Source organism: Sinocyclocheilus grahami, unplaced genomic scaffold (genome assembly GCF_001515645.1).
Source record: "Sinocyclocheilus grahami isolate Dianchi unplaced genomic scaffold, SAMN03320097.WGS_v1.1 scaffold383.1, whole genome shotgun sequence".
NCBI lineage: Eukaryota > Metazoa > Chordata > Actinopteri > Cypriniformes > Cyprinidae > Sinocyclocheilus > Sinocyclocheilus grahami.
Window position 1 is genome coordinate 1384244 of NW_015505562.1, and position 13237 is coordinate 1397480.

At 37.1% G+C, this 13237-nt stretch overlaps 1 protein-coding gene across 1 annotated transcript in view; it reads right to left on the reverse strand.

Annotated features, from left to right (window-relative positions):
• vwa8 (von Willebrand factor A domain containing 8) overlaps positions 1-13237 on the reverse strand; it is a 130543-nt gene that overhangs the window by 71487 nt on the left and 45819 nt on the right. Inside the window, exons 13-20 of the mRNA XM_016231092.1 lie at positions 12087-12255; positions 11132-11209; positions 10291-10406; positions 9912-10015; positions 9224-9330; positions 4741-4812; positions 3777-3853; positions 1856-1931 (exon numbers count right to left, since the gene is read on the reverse strand). Coding sequence (XP_016086578.1) covers positions 1856-1931; positions 3777-3853; positions 4741-4812; positions 9224-9330; positions 9912-10015; positions 10291-10406; positions 11132-11209; positions 12087-12255 — 799 coding nt within the window. The remainder of the gene's footprint in view (positions 1-1855; positions 1932-3776; positions 3854-4740; positions 4813-9223; positions 9331-9911; positions 10016-10290; positions 10407-11131; positions 11210-12086; positions 12256-13237) is intronic.

The following is a 13237-nucleotide window of genomic DNA, read 5'->3' on the forward strand; positions in this document are numbered from 1 at the left end:
AAATATCACATGGTCCTAATTATTCAGACCCTTTGCTGTGACACTCATATATTTAACTCAGGTGCTGTCTATTTCTTCTGATCATCCTTGAGATGGTTCTACACCTTCATTTGAGTCTAGCTGTGTTTGATTATACTGATTGGACTTGATTTGGAAAGCCACACACCTGTCTATATAAGACCTTACTGCTCACAGTGCATGTCAGAGCAAATGAGAATCATGAGGTCAAAGGAACTGCCTGAAGAGCTCAGAGACAGAATTGTGGCAAGGCACAGATCTGGCCAAGGTTACAAAAAAATTTCTGCTGCACTTAAGGTTCCCAAGAGCACAGTGGCCTCCATTCCTTAAATGGAAGACGTTTGGGACGATCAGAACCCTTCCTAGAGCTGGCCGTCCGGCCAAACTGAGCTATCGGGGGGGAAGAGCCTTGGTGAGAGAGGTAAAGAAGAACCCAAAGATCACTGTGGCTGAGCTCCAGAGATGCAGTCGGGAGATGGGAGAAAGTTGTAGAAAGTCAACCATCACTGCAGCCCTCCACCAGTCGGGGCTTTATGGCAGAGTGGCCCGATGGAAGCCTCTCCTCAGTGCAAGACACATGAAAGCCCTCATGGAGTTTGGTGAGATGGTGAGAAATAAGATTCTCTGGTCTGGTGAGACCAAGATATAACTTTTTGGCCTTAATTCTAAGCGGTATGTGTGGAGAAAACCAGGCACTGCTCATCACCTGTCCCAACAGTGAAGCATGGTGGTGGCAGCATCATGCTGTGGGGGTGTTTTTCAGCTGCAGGGACAGGATGACTGGTTGCAATCGAGGGAAAGATGAATGCCAAGTACAGGGATATCCTGGACGAAAACTTTCTCCAGAGTGCTCAGGACCTCAGACTGGGCCGAAGGTTTATCTTCCAACAAGACAATGACCCTAAGCACACAGTTAAAATAATGAAGGAGTGGCTTCACAACAACTCTGTGACTGTTCTTGAATGGCCCAGCCGGAGCCCTGACTTAAACCCAATTGAGCATCTCTGGAGAGACCTAAAAATGGGTGTCCACCAACGTTTACCATCTAACCTGACAGAACTGGAGAGGATCTGCAAGGAGGAATGGCAGAGGATCCCCAAATCCAGGTGTGAAAAACTTGTTGCATCTTTCCCAAAAAGACTCATGGCTGTATTAGATCAAAAGGGTGCTTCTACTAAATACTGAGCAAAGGGTCTGAATACTTAGGACCATGTGATATTTCAGTTTTTCTTTTTTAATAAATCTGCAAAAATGTCAACAATTCTGTGTTTTTCTGTCAATATGGGGTGCTGTGTGTACATTAATGAGGAAAAAAATTAACTTAAATGATTTTAGCAAATGGCTGCAATATAACAAAGAGTGAAAAATTTAAGGGGGTCTGAATACTTTCCGTACCCACTGTATATTAAAGCAGGGGTGTCAAACTCAGTTCCTGGAGGGTTGCCGCCTTGCAGAGTTTAGTTCCAAATGTTCCAACATTGTTTAAAATAGTCCATGTGACATCAGTGGTTCAACCTGAACTGTTGAATAAAGTCATTATTTTTGTTTTCTTTGCACATGAAAAGTATTCTCGTAGCTTCATAAAATAAAGGTTGAACCACTGATGTCACATGGACTATTTTAACAATGTCCTTACTAACTTTCTGGCCCTTGAACGTGTCAGTTGCATTGCTGTCTATGCAGGATTAGAAAGGATTTCATCAAAAATATCTTTATTTGTGTTCTGAAGATGAAAGAAGCCCTGTTTTTGAACAAAGACGTAGAGACTAAACCCATGTTTGTGTGGGCGGCTCACTAGGTTTGAATCAGAGCCATGATGTCAGAGGTGAATACTGACCAATGGAGAGTCTTCATAGATGATGATGCCATCTCTCACAGAGGGCTGCAGTGTTAAAGTCTGGACTGTAGTGTCTCTGTTGAAGCATACAAGATCAGAGCTTAGACTGTTTATCATGAACATCATGCATGTACTGTAAAAGATGACTCTGTTCACAGTTAAATCATAGCTAATATCTCTAGAGAGTGAGATGATTTGTGGATTCATACTTATGGGTCCTATAGAAGTATAAAGTAAACTGACCTAAATTCAGTGTGATGGACAGAGCGCTGTTGAGTTCTTGTGCAGGTTTGAAATGTGACACATATCTCTGTGGGCTTAGTGGAAAGGAGAATCCCTGAAGTGATTACTTTAGTCTAATTTAAGATTTCCATAATCGCTAACCAGGCCATAACACATGTGAGTTTGACTTTGGTTTAACTTTCAAGAGGAAACTTTCAAGATGACATCAACCTCTGCACCTCTATAGATGAGTGAGACACGGTGACATCTTATGAGTTTCCTTGACTTTTCCAGTTGTTTGTGATAAATGGATAACAAATCAGATTGCACTTACAAAGAAATAGGCAGATACGTTGCTGAGGATGACTAAAAATGCATAGTTTCTTTTACATGTCTTTTTCAGGGCTGGAAATCACAATTTTAAATTTCAGATACTCTACCGTTCAAAGGTTTGGGGTCAGTATGGTTTTGGTTTGTTTTTATGAAAGAAGTCTCTTATGCTCACCAAGGCTGTATTTATTTGATTAAAAATACAGTAAAACGCTGATATTGTGAAATATTATTACAAATTAATGTAACAGTTTTCTATTTTAATATATTTTTAAATATAATTTATTCCTGTGATGCAAAGCTGAATTTTCAGCTTAATTTCTCCAGTCTTCAGTGTCACATGATCCTTGTGAAATTATTCTGATATGCTGCTCAAGAAACATTTATTTTATTATTATCAATGTTGATAATGCTGCCTAATATTTGTGTAGAAAATGCAGTGCATTTTTTAGGATTCCTTGATGAATAGAAAGTCTTTTTTTATTGAAATCATTTGCAACATTATAAAAGTTAAAACAAACAAAAACTAATTCTTACTGATGCCAAATTGTTCAATGATAGTGCATTTTAACATTCAGTGACTGTGAGAACCCTGTTATAAGCACTTTATACTGGCATTAGAAAATACAGATGAATATTTAACTGTGACAAAACAGCTTATGTCATGTTGGTCAAATTCATTCAATACATTTATACTTTATTTACTGAAAAACCCTCATAGTCCAAAATATCCCGGACGAGCCCCCAGTATTTTGTCTAATTGGGGATCAGACTGAGAACTGAAGAAAAACTACAGCTTTTTGAACATTTTCTGCTCTTTTTGGCAATTTTTGAGAGGGATTATCAAAAGAATACATCTACTTTTGTGTTTCACAGAAGAAAGAAAAATAATAGCAGGGTTGGAACAAGGTTAAAGGTAAAAGGGATAACTACTCCTTTAATTGCAGTTCTTCAAAGGCAAAAGTACAACTTAAAAGTTCCCTCTGCCCTGTTGACAGGTGTCCTAATTTATCAGGATTAGAATAGCTCACTCGAGCCTCAGAGAGATCTTTTTATTTCAGGAACTCGGTGAGTCTGCAAAAGGAAGTTTCACCTTCTAATAGAAAACACTCATATGATGCATCCGTGTCCAGATGTTTATCGTTCTGATGAATAAAGGTGTCCTCTCTTTTGTCTCTGTTCTATTCATTTACAAAGAGGATACATTACTCACTCATTCACTAATGATGAAAAGCTGATATGGGCCATTCCCGGTGTGGCCCCATAACCAGGTTCTAATTGAGTCTACAGGAGAGTAGTTTCTGATAATAGGTCTTCCTTTCTGAGAGGGCTTTATTTGAGGAGAACTCAAGGGACTTCTTTATTTTACCTGTGAAGCTGAAGATATTCTCTTGGTCTGTTCATCAGATGCAAGAATCGATCAACAATCTTGTTTTTCCCAACGCCCTGTGAACAGAGTAAGAACATGGATTAAAAAATAGCTCGCCTATGAATGAAAATGTAATTTACTCATGTCATTCTGACCATGCATTATTTTCTTTCATCTTATTTCTAATGCTGCTGAAAATTCAGCTTTGCCATCACGATAATATAGTAACACTTTAGTATTGGGACCAGTTCTCACTATTAACTTGCTGCTTATTAGCATGTTCATTATTAATATATCGGTTGTTTATTAGTCTAAAGTCATTAATCTAAAGCACATATTCTGCATGACCATATACTATATCCCTTATCCTAACCAATACCTAAACCTAACAACTACCTAACTATTAATTAGGAGTTTACTGAGGCAAAAGTTGCAGTTAATGGTTTGTTAATAGCGAGAATTGGACCTTAAAATAAAGTGTGACCGATAACTTTACAGTAATATTTTTCACAATACTCTTGTTTTCAGAGTACATAAGAGCATGAACATAAGAAAGTTCTTTCAAAAGCATAAAAAACACTTTTGAACATTAGTGTATTCACAGGTCCCCTATTGCATTTCGTATGTCTAGCACACATTCATGTGTTCTGTGGGTCAATCAATCTATCCATCCATCTAAACTGAAGTGACAGCAGTCAGGACGCCCACTCTCTTTCCATACACAAACGCAGTAAAGCCTCGGGTCTCTAGTGCGGAGCGTGGGTGAGCGTCTGGGCAACGCAGGGCACACTGAGCTCTAGTTCACCCTGTAGCTGGTGGGCAGATGCTTTACAAACACAGCTGTGCTTCATGGCACGATGCCAGCGCTCTGGGCTAGTGCACTGTATGTCTGCTCTGCTCTGGGTATTGGAGTGGACAGAAGTCTCTGCAGACTGCTGTCCTGAGGATGGGAATCCTCGTTTACCTGGTTGCCCACAAGAAGCAGGTGTTCCCCCAACAGGAAGTCCTTCAGCATGTCCTGCATCACCATCATGTGCTGTGAACAAACAGACAAAACATATTTTATAGTGAGAGCAGTACAAAACACAGTGGGATTCAAGATATAAGACTTCTGGGATTTTTAAAGCTGGATATAAATAAAGTTTAAAAAGACAAGTTATTGAAAGGGACAATCAAGGTACAATGTAACCTCTTCTTGGTGAAATAATGTTATGAAGGATTACCAACTTTTAACTCTGCTTTATTTAAAGCAAAAATCCAGGTTACAGTAACGCTTACAATGGAAGTAAACCAGGATAGCATTCAAAAGGGTTTAAAAGGCAACATGTAAAGTCCTATTTTTGGTAAAGCACTAATAATATATGTAATTTAGTTAAAACCAGGATTATAATTTGACTTGCATGGCTGTCAAAATCATCTTTTTCAGCTGGGTCTACTTTTCTAAGTGGTTATTATAGGTATTTCTAGGTAACTAATAAAAAAGATTAGGCTATTGTTCAAAGGTTTGGGGCTGGTAAGATTTTTTTTTAAATGTTTTTGAAATAAGTATCTTGTGCTCATAAAGGCTGAATTTACTTGGTCAAAATATAGTAAAAACAATTATATTGTGAAAAATTATTACAAATTACTGTTTTTTATTTAAATATATTGTAAAATGTATTCCTTTGATGTCAAAGCTGAATTTTCAGCATCATTACTCTAGTCTTTAGTGTCACATGATCCTTCAGAAATCATTCTGATATGCTGATTTAATGCTCAAGAAAAAAAATTATCAATTTTGAAAACATTATTATACACAAATATTTTTTGTTTTGTTCAGCATTCTTTATTGAACAGAAATTTCAAAAGAACAGCATTTATTTGAAATATATTTAAAATTAGAAATAGAAAATAGATTTAAATTCGTTTTTTTTTTTAAATAATTATAAAAGCTTTTTTTTGTCACTTGTTCAATATAATGCACCCTTGCTAAAAAGTTCTTATTATGCTTTTTCACTTTTTCAACTTTAGTTAGTCTGTAATGTTGCTGTTTTAGCATAAAACAGATCTGCAAAGTTACAAAACTCAAAGTCCAATTCAAAAGGAGATATTTTATTGAACAGAAATCACTTTTTAAAAACTACAACGAACGACTCGTTTGGACTACAACGCATATTTTCCGGGATTTGTGATATCACAAATACTGACGAATGGGACGAGACCTGGTTGAGCTGCACTAGAGAAGGCAACGAGTGTTATCACTATGTCAGAGACACGCTAGCTTTCCCAAGGCAGACCAACTTAGAGTGGTTACAATCATCTGGGTTTAAATCACGCTCAAATTGATTTGATATTAACGCAATATTTACACTGAAGCTCGCATGCAGTAACTATGGTAAGAGGCATGACATTTCCCGACCAGGCGCCAAGTGCTGCCAATCACAGCACACACTGGCCCAGCTAACCAATCACAGCACACACTGGCCCAGCTAACCAATCACAGCACACACTGGCCCAGCTAACCAATCACAACACACACTGGCCCAGCTAGCCAATCACAGCACATTTCGTATTTCAGAAGGCGGGCCTTCATTTGATACAGGAACTATTCGAACCGTTCATGGCAGACTGGGGAGTGAGGTGTTGTAATAATGTAAAATATGTGAAAAATAATGTGTTTTTCGAACAACCTAGTATGAGAGCCTGTTCTAGTACACAACCAAAACAAAATCAAGACTTTGTCAAAGAGCATAATAGGACCCCTTTTAAAAAAAAAAAAAAAAAAGCGTACTGACCAATCTTTTGAATGGTAGTGTAAATGTATGACATTGATCATGTGACTCTTTGAATAGATTTTTTTTTTCTGAAACCATGCTGGAGATCATTAGCAGATTTATATGTTAGACAAGTGCTTATATCAGACGAAAACAATCAGAGATATATAAAAAAATTTCCTGCTTGCCCTCTTGCAAGTGAACGGGAGTCGAGATTTTAAAGTCCAAAAAATGCATCCATCCATCATAAAAATAATCCACACGTCTCCGGGGGGTTAATAAAGGCTTTCTGAAGTGAATCAATGTTTTTGTGTAAGAAAAATATCCATATTTAAAACTTCATAAACTATAAAGCTTATAAAGCTATTATATAGCTTGGAAGAGCCAGGAGATTTTTTTAATATAACTCTGATTGTATTTATCTGAAAGAAGAAAGTCATATACACCTAGGATGGCTTGAGCGCGAGTAAATCATGGGGTAATTTAAATTTTTGGGTGAACCATCCCTTTTGATAGAAACTTTTCACAAAGTGGTCTCAGCCTTTTGTAGTCCACTGTATGTCATGTGACCTGATCTACCTCATATTGCTCCTGCAGTAAAGCATGAAAACACCACCTACATTTTACAGACACACAAAAGCTGAATAGATAAAAGGAAGCAGAAATGAATTCTGGTCTAGATATGACACAAGGAATTGAGTTTTCGATTTATGAGGCTGCAAAGACACAAAGTGCTTTTTCAGTATGATAAGGACACATGGATGATGCCGTTTGCTGCAAACACACATTACACAACGCAAGAAATGCGAGCGGACACAAGAGTTTGCCATATTGGGGGGGATGTGTCCTCATTTCTGCCTCAGTGGACTACTGCACTTCTCCTTCTAATGCTCGAAAGACAAAAAGCAGGTCATGGAAAAGTGGGACAAGAGTAACTTTTTTTCCTCCACCTCTTTCTGGGCCTCTGAAGGGAGGAGAGAGGTGGCAGTGAGGGAGGAATATCTGGGTCATCCCTCGTTCTCTTCTCACATCTCTCAGCAACTCTAGCATGAGACCAAATGCCACACATACAGTGTGGCAGCAATACTGAATGTTACCACTGGCAACACTTTATAATTTTGTTATTACTGCATGATATAATGCTAAATAGATTTTATGGTTGCTACACTACTGTGTCCAATGTTTCAAACACCTGATTTAGAATTTATTATTTAAACTTTTTTTAAACAGTATTTGAAACTTTTTGGAAAACAGTAATTTTTGCAATTCTGTTTGAACAGTCTGTATGATCATATCTCCAGCTGTGGATGAGAAACAATGTGGTTTGACTGAGAAGTATGAGGCTTAACTTTGAATACTGAACATGCCGTAGTGAGAAGACCTTCAAATCCCTAATAATGAAGTATGATTACATCCTGACTGACTGTGAAGCTGTTGAGATCTTGCTGTACTTGTGTGTGCGTTGGCCAGTGTTCTTTTGTGGGTCCTCTCTGAGATCTGACCTTTGAGCAAAACACCCAGTTGATTTACAAGGCTTAGACAGAGACAGATTGAGCTTTCCTCATTGCCAGACCAAACCATTTTTGGTGGCCCGTGTGATCATTGTGGAAACCGCAACTGCAATAATCACAAACATGTCTTCTGACCATGTTAATAAAAAGCAGGGCTGGTGGATAATGAGGTATATGTGCAAATATGGTGTAAGTGTCAGTTGTTTACAGTCGTCAAGCAGCATTGCATCTTGGTGTTTTAATATAGAATTCAACTAGTGTGTGTGTTTGTATCTGCTATTCTATTCTATTCTATTCAAACATGGCTCCTCAAATCAGGTTTGTATGTTTTTCTGCTTTATGTTATTTGGTTGTACCTTAAGTTTTATTTATAATAATGTAAAGAAGCTGTTTTTATTTATTAATTTCTTATAAATAGTTTTTTAAACCCCAAAAAAACAAAAAACAAAAACAAAGCAGTAATAATCACATGAAATGAAGCCCCTGTAAATGATTTAATTCACTGGATCATTAAAATATAGCCATTACTATAATAAAAACATTTTTCATTTTTCAGCAAAATAACACACTGTCAAGTATACCATTAATATGATATTAAATCACTATATATATATATATATATATATATATATATATTTGTGCTGTCAAACGATTAATCACGATATATTTACAGTATTTATGATATTTTGAATTAGCTTTTATTTTTAGAAATGTATTTTTAATTTTAAGTTTACGTTTTAGTAAATTTTGGATTTTGTAACTTTTATTTTTTTTATTTCCATTTAGTTTATTTCAGTTTTAGTAGTAATTTTAGTACTTCAACTATTTTAGTTTATCTCAGTGCCAAGGCAACTTCTAGGCATGTGTTTTTTTTTTTAGGTTTAGTTTTTCATCTAATATTTATGTTTTCTTTCTTGCTGTGCTGCATTAAAGGGATAATTATCTCTCTCTTTCTCTCTCACACACACACACACACAAATAAATACATAAAATGAAACCTTTATCAACAAAAAAAATTAATAAGAGGTTTTTAAATTTATGAAGGAGAAAATGATGACAGAATTCTATTCCTTTAAATTAGCAGTGCAGCTCATGAGGCTGAAGTTATTGTGCTTTGTGGTCCCATACTGTGCAGAGAAGAGGACAATGTTTCTGTCTGGTAATGGGCAGATAAGGAGCTCACCTGAACGTTCTCATAAAAGAGCACATCCGGGACCTTCATCTTCTCATCAGTGCTGTACACAGGAGCCGAGACGTTCCCTATGGTCAGAAGTCCATCTTTTACTGTGCCTAACAGGGGAGAGTAGAAATGAAAAAGAAAAAGTGAGAGATTCTCAAAAAAGAGATTTTATCAAACAAAGATGACTTATTCAGCCATGTCACTGACCAGCTCCTGGAGACACAACATGTTTTCTTCACAAAAACAGTCTATTTCCTCCCATCTACACTTTTCAGACACCACATAGTACTGTACTTCTGAAATCTAAAGTCTCTTACAGACAGCAGGGAAAATGGGACAAAAATATCACTGCAGGCTAAAATTACCGAGGAACCACTGAAGTTGGGGATGTGTGCAATTCAGAACTGAACTAAGAATGACTTTCCAAATTCAGCAGGATGCAGAATGGAAATTGAATTTAAGGAAGAAGAAATAAAAGGAATGAATCAAATTCAAAGAAATGAGTTTTCTGGCATTTACAAAACTTGGGACTACTGAAATTCCTGTTGTGTGACCGTGTTGAATTACTCCGTATTATAATTCAACATCCTGTTGTTGAATTCAATTAAAACTCTCATGGAACTGTAATGCGAGTTGTGAGTTTAGCTTAGCATTGGTCTGAACTCTGGTATGGTGTTGTACTGTAACTCACAGGTGTAGAGATGACTCTGTTCTGATGCTGGGTCAGGCTGATCCTCTATTGAGCAGTTCACCAGACTCTTCTGAAGAGCCGAGCGAGCCAGGCTGGGCAGAAACCTACAAATCCAAGAAAAATGATTCATTCTGTATTCACACATTTCACAGTCTCTTCTGAATTTCACAAGCAAAAAAAAGGAAATAAACATGGTTTATTATAGTAAGGTGTAGTGTCACCAGCAGCATCAATCAAAAATAAATACCTGTTTTCAAACAATATTGCTCAGTAACAACCAAACAGCACAAACTTGTGCAGAGTTTGTTTTATTTTGAATGTTATTTAGTTGCTGAGTGGTGACTTTGAGGCTTGAATGAATGTGTTTGAGTTTGTCTACCTGGACAGACAGGCTTTGTTCACAGCGTGAGCAACACTCTCCTGTGGATACTGAGAAAGACGCCGACAGATTCTCAGCAGCTGCCTGGTGGACAACGAAGAAGCAAGAGACAGGGCCTGAACACAGCACAAAAACACCAAACAACTTTTGTTTTACTTTTCATCTCAAAACCAAACCAAACAAAAAACACAACACACAAAACAAAAAACAAAAAAACAAAAATGACTTTTAAAGGGAAAAGGGTTTATAAGGAAAAGTGTTTAAGTCAACACGTTGTAAATCATGATGCATAATCATTTCACTTTAGAAGACATTAACTCATCCACTGAGGTTGTGTCAAATACCATTGTGTTTACTTTGTGTGGTTTTTAAAGCATCACCTTTGGAGATCATGTACATTTGCATAATATGGATTCATGAAAACGAATGATTTTTATAAGAATCTCAGTTTGTGTTCATCTTAAGTACTCAAGTCATATTCATCCGAGATGGCATTGAGGGTGAGTAAATGATGAGAGCATTTTCACTTTTGGGTGGACTATCCCTTTAAGAATTTTTTTAAATCCCTAAAATGGAAAAATATTAACTAAGGCTGCTGTAAAAGAGGACAATCGCTGATGCGCTCCATTACAACAGGATATTTAAGGTTTCTGGGACAGAGCTAACTTACACCAGTAAGCACTTTCTAAACAAGAAACCTTATGATGTGTTGTATAAACAGGAACACTTAACAAGGGTTCTTGGACCACTGGAGTCAGGGAATGGACCACAGTCTCTCCTTGCTGTGAAGGCATCGATTTGTTCTTCAAAGGTTTGGGGGATCTAACATCAGAAAGCTCACCGTAGGATCGTTGGATTTTCTCAGACTGTGAGTCAGGTGTTGCAGCTGCTCCACTGCTTCTTTGGGAACATTTGGGATCTGTTATGAAAATAATGTATACAAGACTCAAATCCAAAAAGCAAGTATCAAAGCTATATGATATTTTGATTCAACATAAAATGCAGTTCGTAAACATGTTGGGTGTAAGCAGATTTAATAAAAAACATTACTGAATTTGACATAATGGCGAAAACACAAAACAAAACGAAAAAAAATATGAAAAACACATGACAAAAAAAACTAAAACAAAACAAAAAGCTAAAAACAAAAATACAACAAAACTACAGAAGCCATATAACAATTTTCTGTGAGGAAATAACAGACTTTCAATTGGTTAGTCACCATAAAGCAAATATGGTGTATCAAGACCCATTTTTCAAGTTTGACATCAATATTTCTAGTCACCATTGTTTTGAATTTTGATGCACTACGTTTGCATTCTGTAATGTAAATTAGATTTCAGAACTTGAAGTTCAAGATTTTTGTGCAGACTATAACGGTTTTCTATTTTAATATGTTAAAATGTAATTTATTGTTGTGACGCAAAGCTGAATTTTCAGCATCATTACTCCAGTCTTCAGTGTCGCATGATCCTTCAGAAATCATGTTAATATGCTGATTTGCTGCTCAAGAAACATTTGTCACGTGTACGTTTCGGTCTAGTTCCTGTTTGCCCCTATTTGGTTCATTTCTTGCTCATTTAGTTAATCATCTTTCATTAGTTCCCACCTGTGTTGTATTAATCATCTCGTCTGTTATGAAAATAATGTATACAAGACTCAAATCCAAAAAGCAAGTATCAAAGCTATATGATATTTTGATTCAACATAAAATGCAGTTCGTAAACATGTTGGGTGTAAGCAGATTTAATAAAAAACATTACTGAATTTGACATAATGAAGGTGATGTGACTGACCATGCCCTGGATAACAGCCGTTTCCTCAGCCTTGGCCAGTGGTTTGACGGTGTGAAAGAGGAACATGGTGAGGATCTCCGGGCCGAGCCACTGCTGCGTGGTGCTCCCGACCTGAGGCGGCTCCGCTAAAGCGATGATCCGGAATGACGGATGGACTGGGAAGATGGATCTGTGGAGAAGATCAGCACTGGTTACTTTAAAGAGAACTATATTCTCCTTCCCAATTCCTGATCCATAATGGAGTAATAATTCAAAACAACAACAAAAAATGTCAATGCTTAGACAGATGTTACTATCGTGGCTGCAAACCATTTCTATATATACCTGTATACTACCAGTCAAAAGTTTTTTCTTTAAACAATTTTTTTTCAGCAATGATGCAATCAACCAACCAAAAGTGACATTAAAGACATTTATCATGGTTTCCACAAAAACAGTAAGCAGCTGTTTTCAGTAGTTTTTAACAATAAGAAATGCTTCTTGAGTTTCTCTGAAGGTGAGACTGAAGTAATGGATGCAGAAAATTCAGCTGTGCATACATGTATTAAATAAAATTTAAAATACATTAAAATATAAACAAATGCCTCGTTTGTAATGGGTTTTTTGTGTGCTGATGTTCATTAAAGTATCCCTACGTTTACTCCTTCCTCGTGCGCTCTCTTACTACAACCACGACCGCATGACAGAATCCAGGACACGTCACTAACAACGATGACATAAATGGAGGAACGAGCGAGGTTAATCGCCGTGGCACAGGCGAACCCTGACCTGATCGTATACGCGAGGGTGTTCGTGCCACTCGCCCTCGCCAGCTCCCTCGAGGGGGAAACCCTCGTGATGCTGTTCCGGATCGGGATTACTTACCATCGCCCCGCGGAGCTCCCAGACACCACCAACCTCGACTGGAAGGCGGAGTAATAATTCAAAACAACAACAAAAAATTTCAATGCTTAGACAGATGTTACTATCGTGGCTGCAAACCATTTCTATATATACCTGTATACTACCAGTCAAAAGTTTTTTCTTTAAACAATTTTTTTTCAGCAATGATGCAATCAACCAACCAAAAGTGACATTAAAGACATTTATCATGGTTTCCACAAAAACAGTAAGCAGCTGTTTTCAGTAGTTTTTAACAATAAGAAATGCTT